Here is a 27,876-nt window from a genome sequence, read left to right as displayed (position 1 = left end):
TCAGACCAACTTTTGTGTTACCAGAATCTGACAAATCTTTAAACCTTGGTTCTAAGGCAGTAAAATGCAGAAACTCAGTATGAAAAGGTAACCTGTGAAAACAGTGCCTCTTACTTGTCTTGCATGATCATCCGGCAATTTAAATTTTGGCTCCAGATGAGCATCTAGTTCTTTGACCAATGTACACAGTGTTTCATTATTTCGGGTGTCAGTAATAGATGAACAATCTGGCAGCTGAGCCTCACCACATACTTGGATCTCTCCTGGGTTACTCAGGATCGAATGGACTCTGGCAGTAGAAGAATAGAGAAGACATGAGCTCAAGTTTCAAATAGTGGGATATGAACACAGAAGACAGCTAAGTGGAACATGGCTGGTCTTGTCCATATTGCATTTTAACCATATTACATCCAGGTAAGGGGATGGTCATTTTGGAACTGGTTTCCTGACTTAGTTATAGCTGTAGCATGAACAGAGCATTAGATGGCTGAGACTCCTCTTATAGAGTGGGCCTCCAGAAGAACACAATATTATCTGTTATTAATCAGAAAGATTGATCCCTCTCTATGGTTGGAAAAGATAGAGTAATGCAGCCCTCTGAAAAGAATAATGAACTAATGACCCCAGATTCTCTTAATGTGGCCATATCGTTATCACCAGATTAAAAAAATACAATGGAAAATTCACTTTATAATTAATCAACACTTGCCCAAATCCTCTGTTTTCTGGAGGTAGGAAATAGGTTGGCAGTTCCTCTGGGTTTGGTATTGTTGGAAAGGATTTTACACATTCTGATCTTTTGGGCCAAAGAATATGCTGTTTATCCTAATTGCAAAGAAAAAAAACACCTCCTTAAACTGTTAAGAAATAATTCAATGTAATTCATTTTTACATTAGCTAGCTGATAAGAATACCTCAGGAATATACTAGGAAGACAGAAAAAAACCCTCAACAACTCTTTCCATAAGATAATGGTCTCATGCCTTCTGTGGTAATTGTCCCAGTTTATCAAGACATGATTTCGGTTGTATCAGCACAATGCTTTCTATTTTTAGTGAATGATACTGTTCTACCACGATCATGTTCTACCATGGACTCTAAACCCAAATTTTTCAATCATGAGAACAACACAAATCCACATTGTGTGATAACGTTCACACAAATGAGTGGGAGACAAGCAGAAGTAGTGGTATACTAGTACTCAGGAGAGCAGCTTATGTGTGATAAAGTTCACACAAATGAGCGGGAGACAAGCAGAAGTAGTGGTATACTAGTACTCAGGAGAGCAGCTTATGTGTGATAAAGTTCACACAAATGAGTGGGAGACAAGCAGAAGTAGTGGTATACTAGTGCTCAGGAGAGCAGTTTACCTGAGACAATAAAGAACTCAGGAGTTTCAGGCATATAAGTACTACTACATAAGAATGACTGGACACTGCTGATTTAGAAAAAAACCTCTAGTAAAGGAGAACACAATCTTTCATGATAGCCCCATATAAAAGAGTGAGCTTATATTGTTTGCTTACCGTATAAGCATCTGATTCTAGGCCCCACAGGGAAACAATAGAATGGGCAACTGGAGAAGACTGCAAGGAGTGGCTGAGGTCACTGTGGTTTGCATGGAGATCCAAATTCATGGGCATCATACTCGATCTTGAAGAATCTTCTCCAAACTGTTAATAAAAAAGGAAAATGATAGGGACATTGTCTAAACAAATAGGGATAGTATTTCCTTTTAAGGTAATGAACTAATACTGAAAGTGTGATTTGCTTTTCCATTACTTATGCCAGTTTACTTCTTGCAGTTCCCTTGGCTTTGACAGCAAAACTAGAATGGTCGTATTATGAGTCACTTTCACTTTCTGGTCCTCTTGCAATAGCACTGTACTAGGGTTGTGAACGTGTGGAGAAAATGCAGATCAAAACAAAATACTGTTTTATCGCTTGTTTAAAAGAAATATTGTGAAAACCTATTACTACCAGGCTTTGCAAATCTTTTTACAAACAAAATATGATACCTACTTTTGCTGATTGTTTCTACCTTTCTTTGGGAGCTAGCAAACAAAGGATGGAGGCTGGTACCTGAAGCTACTAGAACAGCAGCAGCACTTCTATCAGTATTGTGAGGTACTGTTAGAAGGACAGAACTCATGTTACCACTCACCCTCCTACCAATATAAAATAATAAATATAATGTTGATTCCCTCCCCTTCAAATTTCAACATTTTACAGAAATTTTTAGAATTATATTCATCAACATGAACAGACTGAAAATGTCAAGAAAGAGGAAAATATCGCTGTCTCTTAAATAATTTTGTAAAAGCATATACAAAATAGAAACACACACACACACACAAAATAAAGTGTGTGTACACACACACACACACACTTTTCCCGCTATTATAATGAGGTACATTATTCTATGGGAAGTATCATATGTGGATCCAAAGGGAAAACTGATTTCTTAAAGGCATTTGGCTCTGCACATTAATCACCTAGTGTACATTTGCTGCATCACTCAAGGAAACTAGATTTGTAAATGGATGCTTCACATCTCTAGAGACATACCCCCAAGCAGCATGACATTTAGCATGTTCATGTAAGACAACTACACTCCTCCTCAAATCATCCAATATCTGTATTTAGCAGAAAGAGGATATTCTATATAGAGGGAAAAAAAGTGATGGAAACTCCAGGGCAGTGTTGGGATTTCACAAAATACTCTAGAACATTTTCCTCTTTAGTTACCTAGGAAGAGACCTAATTTTGTCCCTTTCATATAAAAGCACACAAAAAATTAATTGGTAACAGGCATTGGACTACCAAAATTCAGAATGATTTCTAGTTCTCCCACTATTAGTAAAAGAGTCACAGGAAAATTATGCTAGCAGAATGTGATTTTAACAGAGTTAGGCTATGTCTAGATTACGGGGAAGATTCGAAAGAGGATATGAAAATTCCGCAGGAATTTGCATATCTTTTTCTGATCTCACTTTCGAAAGTGGAGCTTTCGAAAGTGAAAGTAATCTAGACGTGTTTTTTTCGGCACCATCCCCTTTTTCTAAAAGCTGCATAAACCTCATTTTTTGAGGAAAAGCGGCTTTTCAAAAAAAGGGGGAGGTTTGCTGAAACCCCCCCCCCCCCCCCGCATCTAGACTACTTTCACTTCGGAAAGCTCTGCTTTCAAAAGTGAGTTCAGAAGAAGATATGCACATTCTCGTGGAATTTGCATATCCTCTTTCGAATCTTCCCCGTAGTCTAGACGATCCCTTAGTAGAAGGAATATACAACTCCTAAAGTTTATTTTGAATTTTTTAAAAAACACTATAACTTTTGTTCTGTAAAAAATAATTATGAACAGCCTCAAGGAAAATGAACAATTTGTTTATAAGGTGAGGGAGTGACTGACTTGTGTCGCTTGAGTGAACAGCAATGGTGCTAATTCATAGTAGACAAACCTGAACATATTCCACATTTTCAAAAATGTCCCCACGGTGATATCGAACAGGCTGGTCCCACTGGCAGTACAAGCTGTGTTGCTGGTTTCCAAGCCGACAAATCTGATGGTTCCCTATGGAGCACAAACACGAACAGAAGTTCATTGCTGTGAAAGAGCAGAGGGTTTCCCACTGACCAAAGGAGAACGTTTTCAGAATCTAGTTGCAAGCCATCTTGTCAATTGATATGAAAGGAGATCTCTATCTTTGAAACAAGATGGATAAACTAATATTTGCGTAAAAGACTACACTTCCTACAATACAGTTTGCATGGAGTCTGGAATCTGAAAAATATCCAATTATGCATTTCCCGCTCATTTTCCTACAATCCTGTTGTACTTCATTCAGCTCTGTTGGAAGTCAGTCTTTTCCAAATAGATAAGCACAAGCATGCTAACTCAATATGGGAGTGAACTGTTTCATTACATTAAGTTGTGACTGAGCGTGACTCTTATTCTTTACACTCAGCGTTCATTACAAAATGCGTACCTAGTTGTGCCTCTTTTGCCATCTGCGTCTCATGGATGATGTTCCTTAGGATCTGCTCCTCCTGGATCAGCTTGTGCTTCTCTAAGATCTCCTGTTGTCTGAGGTAATGGTCATGCTGTTTTTGATACTCCTTCAACTCATTTAACGTTCGCTGAAGTGATCTTAAAATTTGACACCAGGAAAGTTTATGATGAATTGTTTTAAACATTAGCTTTTCCTGTCATTTCACATTCACATGAAACTTTTGGTTGCTTACAGTATTTGTATTATTTAAGGTCGTGCCATCGTTATGACATTACATGAAGTTAAAACATATCACCATTATACCATAATGGTGAGCAATAAATATAGGAACAGAATATTGAGAATGAGCCCACTTGGATATGAATTTTTGTTAGGCTTTTTGGAGGATGTATGTCTCAATTACCTATGCTGAGCTTCCAGTTTCTGCTCAAGTTTTTGCTGACATAGGACAGCATGCTTTCTTTTTACAGCTTGTTCAAACCCTGGTTTGGCCTGTAAAGCATGATCATAACACAGGACTGAGTGGTTGTATTCCCCAAGCATCTGAAGAATGATTGAAAGAGAGAGGAAGTTAGCCATTGTTCAGCAATATTTAATGAAACATTTCCAGTGATTAATAAAGATGAGTTTTTTACATCAATTTATAATAATTTATGTTTTAATCAGCAGCCAATCTCCTCTGAAAAAGAACCACGTTTTTAGATAAGCCAGCTAGAAGTCAGGTGAAAAGTCTCACAGGTTAGTTTGTGACTTTCAAACGAGTAGTCCTGTGGCACCTTCGAGACTAACAAAAATATATAGGATCATAAGCTTTCATGGGTAAAACCCACTTCATTGGATGAGAAGGCAGATGTTCCTTTAAGAGGTGTTTTCAACAACAGACAAGCTTTTCTCTCTCAGTTGAAAGATTAATTCCTCTGCAAAGAGATCTGAATCCAACCAATTTAAACATCAAGCTTGAACAGTGTGCACAATTTATTGCAGGATTGCTTAATCATTGCTCAGTGTTTTTAAAGTGCTGCAACTGTAGCCAAAGAGATTAAATTACACTGATTTTCTGCTGTTCTTGGAAAATAAAAATCTTATTTACTGCGTATATATTTCCCAAAGTGTAATAGCTGGTAAAGAAATCGCTGTAATCCAGAGCTGCATGGACCACGATGGCGGCATCTGCTGAGAAATGAGCCCTGTGTAGAACATTTGCCAAGTTTACCAGTGCAATATCTTTATTGTGCCTAGAGAAAAAAGGGGAAAAAAAAGAGGTGTCTCATAATGAGTTTCTTAAGGCATGTTTCTCATGTGCTCTCTAGACACAGATTACAATGGCTTCCCAAAACTCACAGCAGCTAGTAAATGTTGCAAGTATGCAATGCTGACTTCATGCCTTAATTGTATGATCTAGTCCCGTGGCTTTCAACCTTTTCAGATTACTGTACCTCTTTCAGGAGTGTGATTTGTCTTGTGTTCCCCCAAGTTTCACCTCACTTAAAAACTACTTGCTTATAAAATTAGAAATAAAAATACAAGAGTCACAACACACTGTTAATGAAAAACGTATTCCTCTCTCATTTTACCATGTAATTATACAATTAATCAACTGGATTATAGCTATTGTACAGGCTGAACTTCCCAAATCCAGGACACACTGATCCAGCAACATCAGTGGTCCAGCAAGGCCATGGATGCTGCTGGATCAAAGAGCCCCGGAGGCGGGGAGTGGGAGCCAGCCAGGAGAGCACAGGGGCTGGCGAGTCCCAGCCGGTCCTGGGAATTCTGGCATCAGGTGGGCCAGGCGGGGGCTGGGGAACACCAGCTGGAGAACCCCCAGAAACCCCTGGTTATTTTATCCTCTTAAGAACTATTTAAAATATAGCTGCTGAATAGTGGGATACTAAATTGACAGAATAGAGATTGCCTGATGCAACTGATTGCCATCCCCTATTTTCTTAGGATACAATTTTTAGTAATCCCCCCCCAAAAAACAAACAAACAAACCTAAAACTAACTAAACTAAAAACTAAAAAAAACTGTACTGTTTTGGATAAACAGAAAGCATACAAAAAAGTATTAGCTGCTCTCACCTCGAGGAGAAGTGGAGAGCCCGCATGGCACACTCCACTACATGATATGGCTCATTCTTTATTCGCCAATAAAATGAGGCCATGTTATACAGCACCCAGGAAGAAGAGTTCTGTAAGAAAAGACATAACTGTAACAATGCAAGAACTAAGGTATAAGCCAACAGACGATAACTAGGCTTTCCAGTTGTGAAGGAGGCAAAATTAAATTCTGAATATGTCTTCAGATACTCCTCTCTTCCTGAAACTCTGCTCTTCAATACAGGTTGGGAGAATTTAAAGTGACAATGAATCACCATGTAAATACATCAAGGATATATGAACCCCAACATTAACTTTCATAAGTATACTTGATAGAGATGTCATAGGGTAGTCGATTAACTGATAAGCAAAAGCTTATACGTTAATGTTATAGACTACATGCATTTCTCCCCCCCACCTCTGCCAGTAAATTTTTTAGCCAGCAGCCAAGATCAGTCCTGGCTTCAATGGGTCCAGGACCTACCCCTGCTGCAGTTTTGCATTTAAAGTGTATTAGGAGCCTGGCAGGCAGACAGCCCAGCTCAGTTCTGGCTAGTGCCAGGTCCTGGACTTCAGACTCCCCTAGACAAGGGCTGCTGCCACCCCGCGCTGCTGCCTCAATCAGAGGCAACAGCACAGGGCAACAGGCAGGTAGTCTGCGAAGGGAGCTGGTTTTTAAACTGTCTCCCCTCACAGACCAGCTCCTGCTGCTACAGAGGCAGCAGTATGGAGTGGTAGCAGGCTCCTTGGGAGTGAGGTGCACTGGCTGCTGGTCCCACCCCCAGGGACTATAGAATAGACTAACTGATAAGAATTCATGAGGTTACTTGACTATTCAATTATCAGATATTTAACATCCCTAGTACCTGAAGTGATTGTTTAAGCAAGAACATTTTTATTTTAAACTAAACAAGGATCATGTCCTGCAGTATAGTGCAGAAAAACCTCTGAGAAAATGGCCATTTCAGTTTAGTTATTTTTACTTTTTGACTTCTGTAACTATTTGGGTCCTATTTCAAATGTTCAGGCTAACCTGACTGAAAAGTGATGGCTGTGTATTTTCTGTGGTTTGACAGGGTACATCTCACCAGTACTAATGCTGAAATTTAAATCATGCTGTTTATACTAGAGCAGGGGTCTCCAAACTACGGCCCGCAAGGCCCTCTCATCCGGCCCGTGGAGACCTTTTTGTCTGGCCCCGCCTTCCGCGTGCCGGTGTGACGAGGCGACCCCCGCCCGTCCCTGGGGCGCCGCCGAACGGGCCCTTCTTGCTGCGGGGAGAGGGGCCCTGTCAGGGGTGTGCGGCGTGTACTCACGCCGCGCCGGGGCAGGAGAAGCGGGCCGCTCCGCTGACAAGCGGCCGCGCGGCGGCAAACGGCGCAGGGGGCGGGGGTTAGCACGGGCGGCGTTCCCCCGCCCAGACTGACAGGGCAGCCGGCCAATCAGGGGGCAGGATGGGCGGTGGTGGTAACGCCCGCCCGGCGACGTGCGGGGGAACGTGAACCCCGGCGGGAACTTTAAAAAGGTGACCCCTTCCGCCCGGGGGAGGGGGGGAAGGAGTGAGCGGTGGCAAGCAGGAGGGGAGAACAGCGTGCAGAGGAAGGGGAGAGCGGGGGAAAAGCCCCCCCCCCCTTCTCAGGAGTCCAGACCCGACGGCCACCCAGACGGCAGGACCAGCCCCGGCGGGAGGGGTGGGCGTCTGGATATACGACCGTCAGCCTGACGGACGAATCAAAGGTGACCGCCCCACGGTGGGGGGAGGTAGAGGGTCACACGAGGAGGGAAAGGAAGCAGCCCAGGGCAGAACTCGTTAGAGTTGGCGGGCTGACGAGTTACGGCAGGAGCCCCGTCAGCCGGACCGGAGCCAGCTGGTTCCGTGTCCTTAGGGCCCTGGGCTGGGGCCCGTGAGTGAGGGTGGGCCCGGGCCCCCCTTTCCCTCCCCTTCAGCACTGGAGGGAGTGCATGGTCAGAGTACCGGCCGCGCTGCGACAGAAGGCGCAATAGGCAACTGAAATTCCCCGTCGTGAAAGCGGCCCCTGAACTGCTGTTTGATAGTTAATGCGGCCCTCGGGCTGAAAAGTTTGGAGACCCCTGTACTAGAGGAAAAGATACAGCTTTCTGTGATGTGCTTTCCATCCCAGTGGAAAATGCTGAAGTGCCGCCCCACATACTTAGGGCCAGATTAACTCTTCTTGGGGATTTTGGCTATTAGATTTTGCCCCCCTCCCCTCCGAAAACTCTAGGGTGGGGCCAAAAATGAGGGATTCAGAATGAGGGAGGAGGCTGTGGGTTGAGACAGGGCGTTGGGTACGGGATGGGGAGAGGGCTCCAAATGGGATTGCAGACACCAGGGTGGGGCTGAGGCCAAGGGGTTTGAAGTGCAGAAGGGGGGTCAGGACAGGAGGTTGGGATGTGTGGTCTGGACCTGACTTTGGGTGCAGGTGGAGGTGGGGATATAGGGTCTGGGCAAGAGTTAGAGTGTAGGAGGGGGCTCAGGACTGGGGGCAAGGAGTTAGGGTGCGGGGTCTGGGTAAGATTTAAGGTACAGGAGAGGATTCGGTTCTGGGAGTTGAGCCGCAGGATGCTAATATGGGGCAGCTCTCCTTTAGTGGCACAGGACCTGGGGATGGTAGGGTGCAGGCGGCTCTGCCTGTTGCCCTGCACTTGCCACAGGCACTGCCCACCCCAGCGCCCACTGGCCATGATTCCCAGTAAATGGTAGCTGCAAGGTTATGGAAATGCATGGATGGAGCTTCTCAGTTCTCACAGCTTTAGCCCAGCCATAGGGGAGAGGAGAGTGAATGACAATGCATGGAATGACCTCCTTTCCCACCGCAGTCAGGGCTGGGTAACATACAGGAGCTTTAGTGACCGCAGCTCAGGGCCCTGGGATAAAAGGCCCTGATAAAAAATCTGCACTTTTGGCAGCCTGGAGATCTTTTTGCAGGCTCTTCCGAAGCCCACTGCCCTGTACTGTAGCCCCTAAAGCCTCTTTCTTAAAACGGGCTCTACATGTAAGAGGGATCTCAATATTTATAGTATATGTGTAGAGTGTGCTATGTACCACATATTCCAGATATAGTCTAGCAGCACAAGAGCTTCTTGACACTGTTCTCAGGCATGCCTCAACTCTGATGTTCCCTCCTTTCATACCTTCATTAGACCTTCATGAATGCGATGGCCTATGTCCTCTATACTTCTTCCTAAGCGTCGGGATAAGTAAATTGAGATAGGATCTTCTTTAGGTAACAAGGGAACAGAAAGATTAACTCTCTCTTGAACACCCTAGATTGGGGGAAGAGAACACAAATGGTTATTGAATCTACAAGAGCAATACAGCAGATTTCAAGATAATGTAACATATTTTATCCTCCAATAGCATTTTTCATCTGAGGAACTCAAAAGTTAGTCACGTTTCTTAAGCTTTAGTTCTGAGACACAAGCATTACACTCATGCTTTCACAAATGGGAAAAATATTAGAATGACATTAAGGCACGCACTTACAAAAGCAGCCTCTCAACTAGAATGTTTTAACGTTTCCCCCCATAACTTGAAATAATTAGCACATGATTTTCCATGACACCGAATGCTGTCAGCTCCCTTTAACTTCAGGTGCAGATTACCTCTACAGAATAAGGCTTAAAATATGTCAGGTTAGGCACTGACAGTTAGAGCACTCAAGAAGTAGGTGGGTGCTTCTGAAAATTGTGGAATATAGTTCAGGACAGAGCCAGAAATAGAACTGAGAAACCGTAGTTCTTGCTTCAAAGGCAAGACTATCCTCTCTCTCAGAAGTAACAGAAACACTTTATTAAAACAATTTCTTTTAAAAAAACTGAAAATAATCATCCAGGGATAGACACTAGGGCCAGGTCGATTCTAGACACAGCAATGTTGCTTAGGAATGTGATTTTCTATAATTTTTCTATATCAACACAAGCCCTGGTGGAGATGTATGTAAACGAGGGGGAAACACATAAGATACACAGGCAAAATGCACTCTTTTCCTGGCACAGGATGCTGTTAGACTTAGAAGATTTGCCAACATAGTTATAAGATAAAAGCTCTTCAAAAGGTAGGCTAGGCCTTCAAGCAGGAGGAGGAGAAATACCTTGCAACTGCCTACTTACCCTTAAGTGTTGAAAAGCATGAATGCTGTATGGAAGATCTAGAACTTTTGTACAGTCTGGTTCTTCTAGGTCTGGAGGTACAGGAGACGTCATGTCTATATAATCTTCAGGGCTAAAACCAGAAATCAACATAAACTCAGCTCTTACAAGTGCTTTACTCCATGATGCTGGCAAGAGGCACTAGTGAAACAGACAGGAATGCCAATATTTTCTGCAAAACTGACTACTTAAAAAACAAAACTTAAGTCTGAGTTTGCAGTTAGCACCACTGATGCACACTCAGATTTCTAATACGCTACAAAGAACAATAATACTTTCATTTTCAGAGCACTATCCAAAGTCAGTGAATTGTTAAGATTCCTTAGAAAAGACAGATTGAGAATTACAAAGATATTATTTGGGAGATTTTGGTAATATATTTTGTGGAACATATGTTCACCCCAGTGTGTTTCTCTTGCAATTATTCTTCCTTCTACAAGGCAGATAGCAATACATTCTGAGAAGGTTCTCAGATTGTGATATAGAAATATTATGAACAGTAATGTAACTGCATCTTATTTTAGCAGTTACACGACTATCCAATAGTCCTCGGAGGTGGAGCCAGCAGCCAGTACACCCCAGCTCCAATCCCGGGCAGCACCCTGCCACTCTGTGCTGCTGCCTCTCTATCAGAGGCGGCAGCAGCATGGGGTGGCAGGTGGGAGCTGGTCAGCAAGGGGAGCCGGCTTTTAAGCCAGCTCCCCTACCCCCAGCACCAGGTCCTACCTGTCCCCACCCCCTGCTGATGCCTTTGATAGAGGTAGCAAGGGGAGCAAGTGCGTCCCCAGAGCCAGCACATGCAGAGACCCAGCTTAAAAGCTGGTTTCCTGCGTGTACCAGCTTCTGCCTGCCCCCTTCACCGTTCGTGCTGCTGCCTCTCTATCAAAGGCAGAATCAAGAGGGTGGGAGGTGGGGGTCAGGTGGATCTGTTGCTCATGGGGAGCTGGCTTAAAGCTGGCTCCCGCCTCCCCCACCTTGCTGTGTTTGATACAGAAGCAGCGGGGGGAGGAGAGAATGCATCTAGTCAACAGGATTAACCAATAAGTTCAGGCTTATCGGATAATTGTGTAATTGTATACATCCACGTTGACATTCCTAATAGAATCTAGAAATGGGGCAAGACAACTCAAGATCCAGGGAGAAGAAGTTTTAAATAAAGTAACCCTTCTCCACATCTCCATATACACAGCAAGACAGAAAGATCAGCCCTGAAGAGCACCTCATTCAAAAAAGCTGAACTTCATATGGAGTATTTGTATTCCTTTTATTTTCTAAAACATTGGAGCTAGGTAGCATGTGATTCATTAGCTTTCTACTTGTGGAGACACAACTTCAAATCTGTTGAGTTAACAATGAACCTGGTGATTTCAGTCTGCTCCTCAGTAGAGGAAGTTAATCCACTTCAAACAACACTATGGTGTAGCTCAATTCACAGGACAGACAGCTGCTGTTCACAAGAAATCCTCATTACAAACAGTAGAGTCTTTATAGATCATCAAAGATAGGAGACCTGGAATATAACTCTGAGTCAGGATTATAGTGCATTAGTTTAGGGAGGAAAGCTGTACTCCTCCAGCATTAACAAAGTAACTGCCATCCAAGGAATTCTGACTTTTTTTTTATTCTGTATCTGACCTTTTTTGATCCCACTCATATATTAATTTCCATTTTGTAAAACGTTATTAAAAGTACAAGATTTTCATCTCATTACCTGATATCTTTACTCTCTAAGGTGATGTATGTGCCATCATACAGATCTAGGTCCCCCAAGGGCACCTTTGCTTTAATGCAGTCTGGATCCTCTTTATTATGCCTTTGTTCCAGCCCTGTGTCTCGGTCTTCATTCTCCTCTATATGAATCTTTTGAGCAACTAATTGTTTCTGCAGGAACAGGAAAAATAAAACCATTAATATATTGAGGAAAAGTTATATCCCCACTGACAGGACAGCTGCCCAAGCCAAATCTCTTTCTTACTAAAGCAGCCTATTCAAATAACCATCCCACTCTTTCAACAGGTCTCCCTTATTCTCCCTTAAGAAATCAAAGATATTTCCCCTCATTTTACAGATATTTTGATTTAGCCAAGGGATATATACACTAAAGTTATGTCTGCACAGCAACATTATTTCAGAATAACTGACATTATTCCAAAAATAACAAAATCCATGTCTACACTACAAACAGTTGTCGAAATAATGTCAAGCTGGAGGATTTACTACTCCAACTCCTGTAGCCCTCATTATACAACAAGTAAGGGAAGACAGAGGAAGAGTGCTCTTTCTTGGACTTCCTGCTGTGTAGACTAAGGATATTAAAGACTACTCGACTATCCGATAAGCCAGTGGTTCCCAAATTTTTTGGCATCACGTCCCCCCTTTTGATTTTTGAGAAACCCTCATGCACCCCCCTCGCAAAAATAGCAGCAAAACTTGGGGTGAGATTGACGGGGGGTGTGTGGGGCTGGGTCGCCTCATGTCCCCCCTAGAATTTCTTCATGCACCCCCGGGGGGCACACCCATCAGTTTGGGAACCCATGTGATAAGCATTTGCTTATTGGATAGTCTGTTGACTAGCTGATTGCCCCCCCTTTGCTGCTTCTTTGACATAGGCCCTTCCCCAGGTTCTGTGTGGCATTTCCTATCGACTTGTCGAGTAGTTGATGGAAATTCCATTGACTACTCAACTAGTCAATTAACCACAATTTAACATCCTTAGTGTAGACAGCACCAAAAGCTGAAATAAGCTATTTCGACTTAAGCTATGCAATTGACGTAACTCAAGTTGCGTAGCTTATTTTGGCTTTAGATCTGCTATGTAGAAATGCCCTTAGAGAACACAGTATAAACTGACCAGACTCTCCTTTATTTCTCACATTGTCTCTAAAGAAAGACTGGACACCACACAAAATTCACTGCAGGTATATTTACAAACAATGAGGAAATAGGGATATAAAATTTCATGAATAAAGGCACAAAGTTCAGCCACCCAGGATAATGCCACCAGATTTATCAAACTTCCAGCAGAAAAAGCCTATAAAGGCAAGGAAGAATTCCTTACAATTGCACTGAAACCGCATTGCACACTCAGAAACATGTTCCCTGCTCACACTTTTGCCACGTGGCATTTGCATAGCCTTTTTCATCAAAGCACTTTACAAACAGTAACGTATTAATCATCACAACACTGCATTACCTCCAGCTCTTTGAGGTAGTTTACCGTTGTTTCTTGTCTCATAAGTATCACCAAATCATGAGGATGTTTTAAGTTCATTGGTGAATCCACCTGAAAGACAGTTTATAATGGAATTGTTTTAATTTGGAGAATGTTACAGCTTTGATAAACGGAGTTTTAAAAATCAAAATGAATGTTATTTAACTAAGACAAACCAGTTTTATGGAGCTGCTGAACCATTTTCAGAAGTTTTCATCTTTAGACTTCAACATTACACCAATTATTATCTTGTATGAAAGTAGCATTTAGAGCCCTCAATCAATATTAGGGCCACCTTTGGGGTCCAAGTTTACAATTCAGCTGATGATTTAATTTCAATCCAATTCACGTATAGAGCTTCTTAGGGGTGTTATAGTTGAGTAAATGATTAACTGATAAGCCTGGGCTTATCGGTTAATCCAACTGACGACACAAACTCCCTCTCTCTGCTGCCTCTGTATCACAGGCGACAGGAGAAGGGGAGAGCAGGCAGGAGCTGGTACATGCAGAAGTCGGCTTTTAAGACGGCTCTTCACAGATGCCAGCTCCGCGGAGCCACCTACCCCCCCATTGCTGCCTCTCAGAGGTGAAGGGGGAGGAGGCAGGTGGCAGCTGGCTTAAAAGCTGTATGCACCAGCTTCACAGAGCCACCTCTCCCCTATACTGCTTCCTCTCTATTCTGTATTTGGAGGTAGGGTGGGAAGGTGATCTAAAGTTGTTTCCAAATCTATCTTCCATGACATGACATGTTTATACAGTTGCATTCTTGTCTATCTAATCACTCAAAAAGCTACCAAAATAGTCTTCTTGGCTCATGACCCCCTCCTTTCATCATCTTTAGACCACAGCCCCAAACCCTTTTCCAATGCAAACAAATGTAGATACCTTTAAGCTCTTCTACATCTTAGCCTTGCCCTTTCTAGCTCATCTACTAGCCTACAATGTTGAGACTATTTCTCATACTAAAAGCCAAGAGCCTAACTCATGATAAAACTTAACACAGCTACAGCAATGGGTTCTAAGATGGAGCTGTCTAGAAGATCATCCTCTCACCCATTAGTTATGTGTCTGCCAACAGCCGTGCACACAGATCGTCTTTCTAGTAATCAATCTATGAGCAGGTCTCTATTGGTCTTATGTGAGTAAACTGCAACAATCCCATAGTAGCTTATTTAATAAGACAATATGTTTCTATGAAATACTTGGCAATAAACAGCAGTCAGTTATGAGACTAGCCTCATATTTGCTGCTGCTGTTGTCACAACCAAGTTGAGATGCAAATCTTCCTTTTGGTAACGGTTCTTTTCTTCTTCATTAGTTATTTAATTTCCTTAATCAAAAGTGGTAAGCAACATGTGTGGTGCTAGAAATCTTATGAGGAAGAGATCCATTTTATCCATGTAGGCCTAGTTCCCACCATCACATACCATTCAAGCCTGCTGGGGCTCTTGTACATTTCAAAGGCAGAACGCCACACGGGCTCTTGCTACATTTCAAAGCCCAAGTGCCCTTATTGACTAATCGATGGAAATTCCATTGATTATTTGATTAATCTAATGTTAACATTCCTACTCTTATTACATTTAAAAAGCAGAGGTGCATTGTCTGGGATTGGATGGGAGCCAGGAATCAGATTATTCCCGGCTTGTGCCTGGTCCTTGCTACCTTCCTGCCTCCTGCAGGTGCTGGGGAAAACTGGTTTTTAAGCTGGCATCCCCCAGTACCAGCTCCTGCTCCCCCCTGCCTTGCTGCCTCAGCTAGAGGCAGCAAGGGGGGTAGTAAGTGACTAGTCGAGGGACTAGTTGACTAGTCGCTTACATCCCTAGCACTGGTAGGAATTTATGTTTACACTATTTATAAAGTGCATTATCTGGTACCAAAGGAATATGCTCCCATGTAGTATCAGGCACCACTAGCATATTTCCACCACTGAAGTGGTAAGTAATCACTCTCACATCTTGCTGCCATAGGCAGAGTAAGACTATCTGTTCTGGTTCACTGATTACAGCTCTAAAGATGTTTCATGATCATTTCTTGGCATTTGTAGAAAGGGAACTTACTGATGCAGCAATAAAACTAGACTAACTTTCAATCCATTTGGCAAAGGAAATAACTTCAGTTGTTTTTTTTTTTTAATGTATGAAAATCCAAATAAATGAAAAACTAAAATTCAATGCAGACCTGATGGGGTGAGAATGGAAACTCAATGACCACACATCAGCTATTATTAGGGATGTTAGTGGTGTGTAATCGAATAGTCGTATAAACTCAAAATTTTAGCACCCCCTGCTACCGGCTTTTCTCTCAGTGGCAGCAGTTCAGGATGGCAGATGGGAGCTGGTCCATGAGGGGAGCCGGTTGAAATACCAGCTCCCCATGCAGACCAGCTCCCACTTGCCGCCCTGTGCTGCTGCCTTGGACAGAGAGGTGGCAGCGTGGGGCAGCAGCAGCCTCTGACCATGGGGCACCTAAGCTCCCTGCAGACAGAGGCTGTTCTGAAGTAGCAGCTCCTGTTCATGGGGTAAGGAAGAGCATCTGTCCATGGCAATCCTGGGCCTGCCACAGAGGCTGCTCTGCAGCAGCCTCCGCTGCCCCTCCACCTCTGTAGGAGGCAGGAAGAGAGGAAGGGCAGGCAGGTCTGGAGAGCCCACATGTGCAGAGTTGGTTTAAAAGCCGGCTCCTTGTGTGCATCAGCTCCCACCTGCCCCCCAAACCCTCTGCGCCACATCAGACGCAGCAGCGCGGTGGGAGTGTGTGGAGTGGAGGCAGATCCAGTGCTTATGGGGAGCAGATCCAATGCTTATAGGGAGCTGGCTTAAAAGCTGGCTCCCCATGGACACGAGCTCCTGCCTCAACCCACTTTACTCCCTATGATACAGAGGCAGCAAGGGGGCATGGAATGTAAGCAGTTGCCAGGATTAACAGTTAAGCCTAGATTTATGGGTTAATCATGGAGTCATCTACATGTTGACATTCCTAGCTATTACATTAGGATTTTCATGTAAATTAGAATGCAATTTCTATAATTATTCTCTGTGGGAAACAAGAGAAAGGAACAAGTTCAGATATGAGAAAAAAAATCCTGGCAATAAGGCTTCTAAACTAGGGATGTTAAATATCAGTTAACTGAATAGTCAATTAACCTTATGAATTCTCACTGATGACTCAATTATTCTATAGTCCCTAGGGGTGGGGCTGGCAGCCAATGCACTCCAGGCCCTACAACCGAGGATCCTCCCCGCCCCCCGTCACTCCGCACTGCTGCCTCTGTGAGGTGCCATGCAGGAGCTGCTCTGCAAGGGGAACCAGTTTAAGAACGAGCATGGGGTGGAAACAGCCCCTGTCTGGGGGGAGGGAAGGGGTGTGATCTCCCAGACCTGGCATGAGCTGGAAGTGAGTCAGGCTGTCTGCCCATCTGGCTCCTAATACACTTTAAATGCAGAGCTGCAGCTGTACCGGGGTAGGTCCCAAACCTGGTACAAGCCAGGACCAAGCCGAGCTGCCTGTCCACCCAGCTCCTAATACACTTTAAATGCAGAGCCACAGAAGGGATAGGTCCCATACCCGGCATAAGCCGGGAGTGAGCCAGACTGCTGGCCAGCCTACTAAAAAGTTACTGCCACGGGTAAGGGGGGGAGGGGGCGGGGAGAGAGGGAGGGAGGAAAATGCAGGTATTCTATAGCATTAACCTATAAGCTTTATGGGAAAGATCTCTAGCTTCACATTAGAAATGCTTTTACCATATGCCAGATAGATCTTAGGTGACAACATTTCCCATGTACAATTACCACATGATCACCCAAACTGGGGTCAGAATAGAGTACATTAGCTGCCAGGTCATTTCTGTGTCCTCTAAGTCTATATTTTTTAATAAATGATTTACTTTGCCTATGCCAGCACTAGACAAGTCAGAGATCAAGAACAAAAGATTTGGAAGTCCAAACAATATCAGGTCATTGATGAACTGAAATCTTCATGTTTATTAGCACCTTCTCCTTTGTAAAGAATTCTTTCAACGGGATATGCTGAATACATGTTAACCTACAAAATGTTTCTTGCTAAAGGTTACTATAGTTTTTGCTGCATAAGCATTAGTTATCAGAAACAGATAAAACTACAATCTTTGTCATCTCTGATGTTGTACAACATTTGTACTTGCTAGGACACAAACATAATGGAATCTAGGTACTTACTATGATAGGTGCAGTAGAAATACATATACATACACACACAATTTATATTTTATAATGTTAAATGAAACCACTCAGTAAATGCAGCTTCAAAGCCTTTTATACAAATTATACCTCAATGTGCTTTAAATAGAAATAGTGGGAAGGAAAAATTACGAAGGAACTCACTGATGGAGAATATTTTCAGCCACGACTGGAAAGGAGGTGGGAAATGATGAAGCAAAGCCCCAGAAAGGACATTAAAGAAAATGCAGATGCAAAGGGGGCTTGATTTAAAAGCACTGAGATGGTTTAGCATGAGCCTCTGTTTTTACAAGCAAGAGGTATTTTCATATTCACTATTACAGCTTCACGCCATTGCAGCAAACTTCCATGTTTGCTTGACAAGAGAACAAAAGAAATGATTATTACTTGGAATGAATCCCTGGGACAGCTAATATACCATACATAAAATGTGATACTCCTTGAAACTTGTAGCACTTAAACTGAAGAGGTGAAGTATGCATCCTATTTTATGTTTGGAAAACATGATGATAATAACCTTTCTTCAGTCATATTAGTAACTGCACTGTAGAAATTCGAAGTGACAAATTCACAAATTTCAGTTTAATACAGGCAGCCAGACATCCCCAACTAGAATATGGGAGAAACACACATTTGATTGGGATCACTTTTTGTGTTTTTCACGCTACTTTCTAAAAGTGTTGGAATTTTTAGAAATCAGGATGTCTTCCTGGAAGAGAAAGTAGCATAGCAGTAGACAGAAGCCATTACATTCTCAAAGCTGGGACTTCTTATCTATTCTTCCTACCATCCAACAAGAGAATATAGAACTTATTCAGAAGAATGCACTGGACAATCACACCATTATATGAAGAACAACCACAGTTACAAAATATTGAAAAGGGAGCCATTTCACCACTCTTCATATAGCCACAGTATATACAATCTAACAGCCCATTTCCCTTCCCTTAATTAAGTTAGGAGTGAACAAATGCTAGTTTGACTTACAGAGTTTGGAGATATACTAATGTCTACATATAGAAAGTGACCCAGACACTAACTCTTCACAAAGCATCTCCCTTTTTGAGAAGGAAGACACTGATGTCTAAGTCAATAACCCTTCTTTCCCTATTTTCTCAGATTTATCAAACTCCTTGACTTTTGACTTTCTAGTTTTTCCTCTCCTTCTTGTCCTTTCAGAATTGGCTTCTAAATGGAAGTTTAGGCTAACAGCCTATTTAGTGTAAAGTAGGGATATTAATGTGTAGTTGTTTACACGATTAACCAATAAGCCTATACTTATCAATTAATCCTAATGATTACATGTACACTCCATGCCTGCTGCCTCTGTAGCAGAGGCAGCAAGGGTGGGCTAGAAGGTGGGAGCCAGTGGGGAGCTGGCTTTTAAGCCAGCTCTATGGAACTGTTATTCCTCCCCAACCCCGAGCTGCTGCCTTTGATAGAGAGGCAGCAGCATAGCAGGTGAGAGCCCATACATGATGGAAGTCAGCTTTCAAGCCAGCTCCCTGCACCCTCTCCCTTTCTGGCAGCAGTGGAGGGGAGGGGTAGGTGGGATCCAATACTCATGAGGAGCTGACTTTTAAGCTGGCTCTCTGCACATGGCAACCCCCCCAGAGCCAAACATCTCTCTCCCCCAGAGGCAGGGAGGGGCAACATGGGAGCTGGTGCTTAGCCGGAGCTGGTTTAAAAGCTGGTTCCCATGGAACCACCTTACTCCAGCGCTGTTACCTCAAATAGAGAGGCGGCAGCAAGGAGGGTATGTGGGTGTGGGAGGAGCAAGGCAGTAAACCTGGGAAGCTGGCTTTCAAGCCAGCTCTCTGCATGTACCAGCTCCACAGAGGGATATAGAGGGGCATGTAAACATGTAACCACTGAAACATTTAGTGGTTATCAATTTACAGAAATAAACCTTTGCTAACACCCATAGTGTAAGGAGATTTTGACTTTCCCCTTTACAATACCAAGGAAACTCCACTCAGTTACTAGAGAGAAGTACACTGAGACACAGAGCTTAGTATCAAAATGAAAGGCTGTGACCAAAAATACTGTAGCACCGAGATAACTAGTAGAGTGGAGTAACCGAGATAACCACTGCAGAGTGGAGACAACCAGTAGCTGCAGTTCTGTACAGACAACATCAATTCTGTCTCATGCTAGACCAGACTATAGGAACAGAGAAAAGACTTGAAAGACAATCCCAAATTCATCCCTGCTTCAGATTTTAACCATCACCAAAGCAAAGAGATTCAGCATTGAAGTCATTTTCTACCACCTTCCAGATAAAGGTCAGGGAGATCTGCTAATATCAAAAGGATTACTGGACAGTTTCACCACAGGATTAAAGAGCACTTATTACATAAAAAGACTAAATTACTTCAGTGTTGTGACTCAGAACTCAGCCTTTTTTCCCCTTTTGTGGCACTTCTATAAATCTGAAAATTCTCAGTAAGTTGAACATCCTCACCCAGTCACTGAATCCAAATGCTCAAAACGTAATTTTAGTCTGAACTTACCCTAGGCTTCCCCTCGTACTTACCTCTACAAAGCAATAACTCAATACCTTCTGGGGCCTGCTGTGCTGAAACAGTACTTCATTGGTGAATGTTAAAAAAGTTTGTAAGCAGTTCCTAGAAACTTTGGTGCTACTTGAAACAGACATTCAGCCAAGAGGCATTGCAAGTGAAGAACTAGTTGAGCAGTTCTGACTATGAGCTAATGAGATGAGTTCTCAGACCAGCCTGGCCTTACATGAACATGCTTAAGAGTTCAGCCTGGGTATTACAAGAATTACCCTATACTAGACTCAATGAGTAGGAAGAACTACCCTGGCTCTCTGCAACAACCATCAAGAAGTTTCCTCTTTAGAAGCTCCCAAGTGACATCAATGTGTCTCCATCTACAAAATCAAACATCTGGTCCTCTTGACCTTTTCAATATCTCTGGGATATTGGACAGTGGTACCAGAGAGAAAAGCAGAAGAGACTAAGTCCCATCACCCGCCAAACGAAGATGTGTGTGTGTGTGTGGGGGGGGGGGGGGCGGGGGCAAGGAAGTGCACTGAATAGGGGTTCATGCCCTAGGCCCTACTAGTCCCATCCTGAGGGGCGGCTGGAGGGAGAATCCCTGGGAGCAGGCTCGGCGAGGGCAGCGAAAGGGCAATGGTAGCCAGCGGGGAGGATCATACCAGCAACACTCATGCTGGGCCCCAAGCAAGCGGGGTGGGATGTGGGGGAGGGGAGAAGGCGTCACCATGGCGACGACACCCAGGGAATGGGGAGAGGGAGGTGGCACAATACGTCGGAGGAGGATGTCCGGGGGGAGGGGGGGGACGCTATAGGGATGCCCTACGAGATCTAGCGACAGCACGAGTCTCCGGCAGGGAAACGACTTCCCCGTTCTCAGTCTCGGTGAGGAGTGGGTGCCCCCCGGCCATGAGGAGCGGGGGGTTTGTCCTGGGGGGCATCTCCATGGCGACGGTCTCCATGGGCCTCCTTTACCTGTTGCTGTATCTTCCCATCCTCGGTGACCACCCAGTGGGTGGTGGCGGCGCCGGGCCGTGCCCCCGAGCCCAGCAGCAAGGCCATGCCCAGCACCCAGTCCCATACCGGCCAACATCGGCCCCACCCGGACGCTCCTGTTGCCGCCGCCATCTTCCCCAATCCCGGCCTTCCTGGACTACCCGGAAGCGGAAATCCCTGCTCCGCCATTTTGGGGTGGGAGCGAGGGCAAGGACGGGGCGGGAAGTAGCCCGTCCGCATAGGCTGGAGGCTTGTGGCGCTGCGGCTCCTCGTGGGCTGGATCGGGCCGCTTTCGCTCACGCCCTGGCTGTGGCCTGAGGCTGGGCTCTGTGCTAGAGCCTGGGAGCAGGAGAGACACGAACCTTCCCGCTGCGGCTGGGCAGGGGACTGAGCGGTGCCCGGGGCGGGCTGGGCCTCTCGTCTCGTCCTCAGGTAAAGGGCTGGAAAGAGGAGAGCTGCCGCTAATGCCCCTGCCCTGAGCACCGGTACCATAGCAGGGCTCGGGGCGTGTGCTCAGCTCCTCCCGCAGGCAGCGGCTGCCCCCCAGCCCTGCTTCGCAGGGAAGTCCGGAGACAGCCGGAAAGGGGAGCGGCCATCCCATAACGGCTGCAGCGGTGGCCCCCCGAGCCTTGCAGGGAAGGGCTGACCTGTCCCCCGCTGCCCGTTAGCTTATCTGGACTGTTCTGGTTATTTGAAGGCCGGCTTGGTTAGCAAAGTCGGTGCTGCTCAAAGCGTGTGAGGGAAAATCATTTATGTGAATATCGGCACTACCGCCTCTGATGACTCGTTTTGGTGCCAACAGTGCTTGGGAGCAGTCACCATCTTTTTGTTTTCCCGTTGAGAAGGCACTCAGCAGAAACCTAGCCAGGGTAATCAGAGCTTGGGCCCAGCAGGGTGACATTAAGTGGCATTAATTTACATTTATAGTGTATACGGTCTTGTTTAGCTTTCTCAGATTATAAAAATGATAATACAAATAATAAATCCTAACCCATCAGTCCAAAAGAGAACAAGCAAGATGTGGAAAAATGCCTTTACAGAATCACAACATTTCATTGTATTGTTCCTCAGAGAACAGAAGCACAACCCCAAAACTTGGGACAACCAGGTTTTCTGCTTAGATGACTAGATCTGAAGTCTTGCGCCTTGCCTGTATTTGATTCTGAGGTAAACTGCACAGATTCAAAATGCTGTTTACCCAAATGGACTTGATCTATACTAGAGTTTGCATCAGCCTAGTTACACAAAAGAAAAAACATTTGAAAACTGTACTTACATTCCTGTCTACAAGTGGCCGGGCAACGTTTGCAGCTTAGATGGCCTTCAAAACCTATTGTAGGAATTACCTTGACCCAGCTCATCCTGAGGGACCATTTCAGCCTGCCTAATCTGATTTTCCTTGCCAGCTACATTTCACTGGGATGATGAAACTTCCACTCTCAGTGGTGAGTTGTCTTAAAATAAAGGCAGATATTTGTCATGGACTGACCCGCAAATCTGGCTGTCTCTAGACTATATCCCTTTCTTGAAAAGGGGATGTAAGTTAGACACTTCAAAATTGCAAATGAAACTGGGATTTAAATTTCTCATGCTTCATTTGCATAATGACAGCTGTGATTCTTTAAAAACATGCCTTTTTAAAATAGAAAAACGGCAGTTTAGATGGGGAATTTTTGAAAATAAAACCCTTTTTTGAGGAGTACAGGATCTTTAGAAAAAGTGTTTTATTTTCAAAAGATCCCTGTCTAAACTGCTGTTTTTCTATCAAAAAGCCATGTTTCGAAAAATGCAGCTGCTGTTATGAAAATGAAGCATGGGAAATTTAAATCCCGGCTTCATTTGCAATTTAGAAGTGTCTAATTTACATCCCTTTTTCAAGAAAAGGGATGTAGTCTAGACACACCTTCTGTGACTCTTACAGGAAATCAGGATAAACACGTTCAAAGCAACTTGTGAAATAATTTCTTCAAGCTACTCCTTGTACAGTAATAATACACACAGTCATTTCTCTGGCTAGGACACAGTGGTGGTACCATATAAGAATAGTTTGAGTTTTTTAATTGAAGGCTCAGGCTGATGTCAGTTTAAAGAGGACCTTCCAAATGTGAACTAAAAGTACAAACCTATACAAGGACACTTCTTTGAACATGCAAAGATACAACTCTAGCACTTCCAAAGTGAAAACTGAGCAAACGGAAAAGCAGCAGTTTCACTTCCTTCTGTGTAAGTTTTGCACACCTGCTGCAGAAATCACAGGAACTATTCCCTAGAGTGGAAAATTTAAAGTGGGCTTGGAGAGATTCTGTTCTAAGTCTACTGATTTCTCATAGAAGGGGACAAAATGTTTTTTCACCTTCCTAGCAACCAGAGGTTTTTTGAAGTAGACAGCTTATTTCCTATAGCAATAATTCAGTCCCTCCTTTGAGAAGCACGGAAGAGAACTTTAGATAAGGAAATGCTACTAGCACCTTTATAATTATCGGTAATGTCCTCCTGGCTGGGAATCCACATCTCCATCCACAGAATGTCCCAAATATAATCCTTTGCTAGATCTGCCTATTAACTGCTGAATGTATAATTTGAATATATCCACAAATATATTCTGTCCTCTACCTTCAGTGGCATCAGATTTTGGAATGTGCTTTGCTACCCATTTGAAGTCTTGTTTTTGATTAATTGTGGAAAACCAAGAACTGCTACTTCAATATGACATGCATTAAGCCTTGTACTAGGGATGTTAAATATTGGTTAATTGAATAGTCGATTCACCTCATGAATTCTTATCGGTTAGTCGACTTTTCTATAGTCCCCGGGCAGCCCTGGTCCGGCGAGAGGGGTCTGAGCTCTTGGACCCAACTCAAGCCAGAACTGAGTTGGGCTGCCTGCCTCATAATACACTTTAAATGCAGAGCCGCAGCGGGGGTAGGTCCTGGACCCAGTGCAAGTCGGGACTGAGCTGGGCTGCTGGCCAGCATGCTAAAAAATTTACTGGCAAGGGTTGGGAGGAAAATGCATGTAGCCTACAGCATTAACCTATAAGCTTTTGCTTATCAGTTAATTGACTATACTATTACATCCCTACTCTATACTTCCCCATAGATCATGGCCTTGAAGAGTATGGGGAAAGACACTGAAAAGGTCTTAAATATGCAGTTGCACTATTTGTTGTGAATTTGATGTTTTCATTTCATTGTATTGACATTAGTTTACAGAGGACTTTTTCCTGAGCAAATTGGCCTAGATATTTAAGACATGCATTGCAATAATTACTGTAAGTAGACAATTCTGTTTGATATTATTGGGACAGTGTGTGTAGTCAAAGCATAGAAGCTGCATGAATGGTGATTGCACTAAGGCTGCTGAAGTTGGTACAGCTGGTCCCCAACTTACAGCCACCTTGACTTACGGCCATCCGCACTTAAGACCAAAGCGGTTGTAAATGCGGGCTCTGAGTTACGAACGCGACCCACTCCTATGAACAGCACGGTCACAATGTAACTCAGTGGGTTCCAAGTTATGACCATTCCAAGTTACAGCCAAGCGTTTGGTCCGTAACACGTTCATAATTTGGGGACTGGATGTATTAAATTAGAACCTGCTTATAACCTCTTAAAATTAAACCAAAATATAGTGTATAGCTCAGTTTGCAAAGGCTTTGTAAATCGCTATACCACCTATGCTGATTGGTAAGTTTAAACTGTTGCTGGTCTTTTTGGAAGGAAAATTACTTCTAACAAACTTTTCAGTAATGCAGGAAACTTTACATACTTTCTTGCTCTGAAAATACTTCTGTTGGACCTAACTTTTGGATGCTGGGATTATTCCTAGTCTGAGGATCCTTGAATTTGGTGCTATAAGCAGCTGGAAACTAGGGAAAAGAACAGAGCACAGCAATGGCAAAGTCTCAGTAGGCCTGTACAGGCAGTCCCCGGGTTACGTACAAGATAGGGACTGTAGGTTTGTTCTTAAATTGAATTTGTATGTAAGTCGGAACTGGCGTCCAGATTCAGCCACTGCTGAAACTGACCAGCAGCTGACTACAGGAAGCCCGAGGCAGAGCTGCTCTGCCCTGGGCTTCCTGGAATCAGCCGCTGATCAGTTTCAACAGCGGCTGAATCTGGATGCCTGGGACAGAGCAGCTGGGGTGCTGCTGGGTAGGTCCCCGCAGCGCCACACCTCAGCACTGCGGGGACCACCCCAGCAGCTCTACCCCAGGTGTCCCCAAGTCAGCCGCTGCTGAAACTGATCAGCGGCTGATTCCAGGAAGCCCAGGGCAGAGCAACTCTGCCTCGGGCTTCCTGTAGTCAGCCGCTGGTCAGTTTCAGCAGCGGCTGACTTGGGGACGCCTGGGGCAGAGCAGCTGGGGTGTTGCCAGGTTGGTCCAATAGCACCGAGAAGCGGCGCTGCGGGACCAACCCGGCAGCGCCCCAGCTGCTCTACCCCACGCATTGGTGAGAAAAGCCTGGTCTGCTGGGGGGGGCACTAGCTGTTCCCCCCCCCCCCACCCACCCAGCAGACCAGGGAGACGCGGAGCAAAGCCGCGGAGGATGCGGGCGGCGGGACTGCAGCGCGTTTGGGCTGTCCCGCTGCCCGCGTCCTCCGAGGCTTTGCTCCGTATCTCCCTGGTCTGCTGCCCCCCCCCCCCCCCAGTAGACCAGGGAGACGCGGAGCAGCTTTTCTCGCCCCGGAGGACGTGGGAGGCGGGACCGCGGCGCGTCTGGGCGATCCGGCTGCCTGCGTCCTCCGGGGCGAGAAAAGCCCCGTTTGTAACTGCGGATCCGACATAAGTCGGATCCGCGTAACTTGGGGACTGCCTGTATTGCAGAACAGGCTGTTTTAGTCAGAATCAACTAAAGGCAGTTTTCCTTTTAAAAAAGGAATTAAACTTCTGACACGTAAGGGAGAATTACAGCAAACAAGCTTGGAGGCCATATAACTGCTCACAAAGGCTAAGTCCAAACCAACATATGGGGTTAAGGCATGCTTCCTAGAAATCTGATTATCCCGTAGGATTGTCAAGTCAAGCTAGGTCTTACAAATCCCCTCAAATAAAATGAAGCAGAATAGGGATGTTAAAGACTAGTCGACAATCTGATAGCAAATGCTTATCGGATAGTCTTGAGTAGTCCATATACTAGTCAACTAATTGATAAAGACTAGTTGCCTTTGAAACCCCCAAAGCGGCCAGTGCACAACTGATCCACGGATCAGCTGTGCAGCAGGCTGCCCCTTTAAAATGCTGCCTCTGCGCATTTCAAAGGGGCAGCTGCTGAGGAGCCCAGGGTTAGTTGGGGACTCCCGCCTGACCCTGGCTTCCCATGGTATTTCCCCAGCTGATCCTGGGCTCCTAGTGGCATGCAGTGTAGCATGGCTGCCCCGGGGTCAGCGGGGCTTTGAAATGGAGTGTAGCATGGAGCCTGGGCTCCATGGCTTTGAAATGCACAAGAGCCCCTGCTGGGGATTCTTGTGCATTTCAAAGCAGCCAGGCTGAACACAGCATGCAGGGCTGTATGAAGAGTTCCACATTCCTCCTTTGAGGAGCAGGGGCTCATGTACATTTCAAAGGAGAATGCGGAATGCCTATTGACTAGTTGATGGAAATTCCATCAATTAGTCAATTAACTGCATTTTAACATCCTTAAAGCAGGGTAGACTGAAGTAAACTAATTTAACAGAATCCATTTCAACAGCCTCTAGCTGCTAATGAATTTAGTCACTTCCAAAAGCAATTTGGGTCTACAATGTTACTTTCCCCCAGCAAGGTATGTTCATAATGGCATCCCACTGGAATAAAGGTAAGTATGAAGAATTTAACTTAAAAAAAAATCAAATATACAGTAAGGATGTGAACAGTTTTAACTGGTAAGTATCACACTTACTGGGTAATGCTTACTGTTAACTGGTGGGCAGGGTGGTGCTCCAGCCCAGTGGGGTCCACTGCACTACAGGCAAGCAGTTGGCAGCCCTGCCGCTGTTTCTGCCTCCCCAGGTCCCTCATTTGCAGGATACTGCTTAAATGTTACCTAACCAGTTAATGGATTTTAACTAGTTAACTGGGATTTTACATCCTTAATATACAACTGTATGAGGAACAATTACTAGGTAGTACAACTACTGAAAATGATCTTGAAATTATATTGGATCACAAATTAAATTAATCAAATGTAATGCAGATGCAAAAAAGGCTATTATGGGGTGTTTTTACACATATTGGGCATTAGGTAACTCTCCTATGCTGCTTGGCACTAGTAATGCCTCAGTTTGAATACTGCGTCCAATTCTGGATGTTAGGCCCTAATTTGTCCACATGCTAAAGTATATTGGACAGCAACTGGAAATTGACCTAGGAGGAAAGATTTAAAAAATAACTGGACCTGTTTAGTCTTGATAAGAGGAGGGAGTGAGAATCAGATGAGTCTGCAAACACGTTAAAGGTTATTACGAAGAGATAGGTGATCAACTGTTCTTCATGCTTGTTGAAATTAGGACAAGTAGTAATGGGTTTAAATTTGGAGCAAAGGAGATTTAAGATATTAAAACTTTTTAACTATAAAGGTAGTTAAGATAGGGGGATTGTAAGATCCCCATAATTGGATGTTTTAAAGAACAGGTTGGACAAACACTTGTCTACAATAACCTAACCTAGGCTTACTT

The 27,876-nt window shown here is 44.4% G+C and overlaps 1 protein-coding gene across 2 annotated transcripts in view; it reads right to left on the bottom strand.

The window, feature by feature from the left end:
- TTC17 (tetratricopeptide repeat domain 17) overlaps positions 1-21,426 on the bottom strand; it is a 79,815-nt gene extending 58,389 nt beyond the window's left edge. The window contains exons 1-13 of one of the 2 annotated variants that reach the window (XM_025185316.3): positions 21,202-21,426; positions 13,473-13,562; positions 11,991-12,160; positions 10,241-10,352; positions 9,263-9,394; positions 6,092-6,201; positions 5,101-5,245; positions 4,414-4,553; positions 3,987-4,147; positions 3,459-3,571; positions 1,527-1,673; positions 710-825; positions 115-289 (exon numbers count right to left, since the gene is read on the bottom strand). In XM_025185316.3, the coding sequence (XP_025041101.3) occupies positions 115-289; positions 710-825; positions 1,527-1,673; positions 3,459-3,571; positions 3,987-4,147; positions 4,414-4,553; positions 5,101-5,245; positions 6,092-6,201; positions 9,263-9,394; positions 10,241-10,352; positions 11,991-12,160; positions 13,473-13,562; positions 21,202-21,411 (1,821 nt within the window). In that variant the 5' untranslated portion in view covers positions 21,412-21,426. The remainder of the gene's footprint in view (positions 1-114; positions 290-709; positions 826-1,526; positions 1,674-3,458; positions 3,572-3,986; positions 4,148-4,413; positions 4,554-5,100; positions 5,246-6,091; positions 6,202-9,262; positions 9,395-10,240; positions 10,353-11,990; positions 12,161-13,472; positions 13,563-21,201) is intronic. The other variant, XM_089778548.1, reaches the window with a different exon arrangement.
- Positions 21,427-27,876: the final 6,450 nt, after the last annotated feature.

Source organism: Pelodiscus sinensis, chromosome 5 (assembly GCF_052426305.1).
Source record: "Pelodiscus sinensis isolate ZL-2025 chromosome 5, ASM5242630v1, whole genome shotgun sequence".
NCBI lineage: Eukaryota > Metazoa > Chordata > Testudines > Trionychidae > Pelodiscus > Pelodiscus sinensis.
The sequence above is the reverse complement of the archived record's forward strand: the minus strand, read 5'-3'. Positions and strand labels throughout refer to the sequence as shown.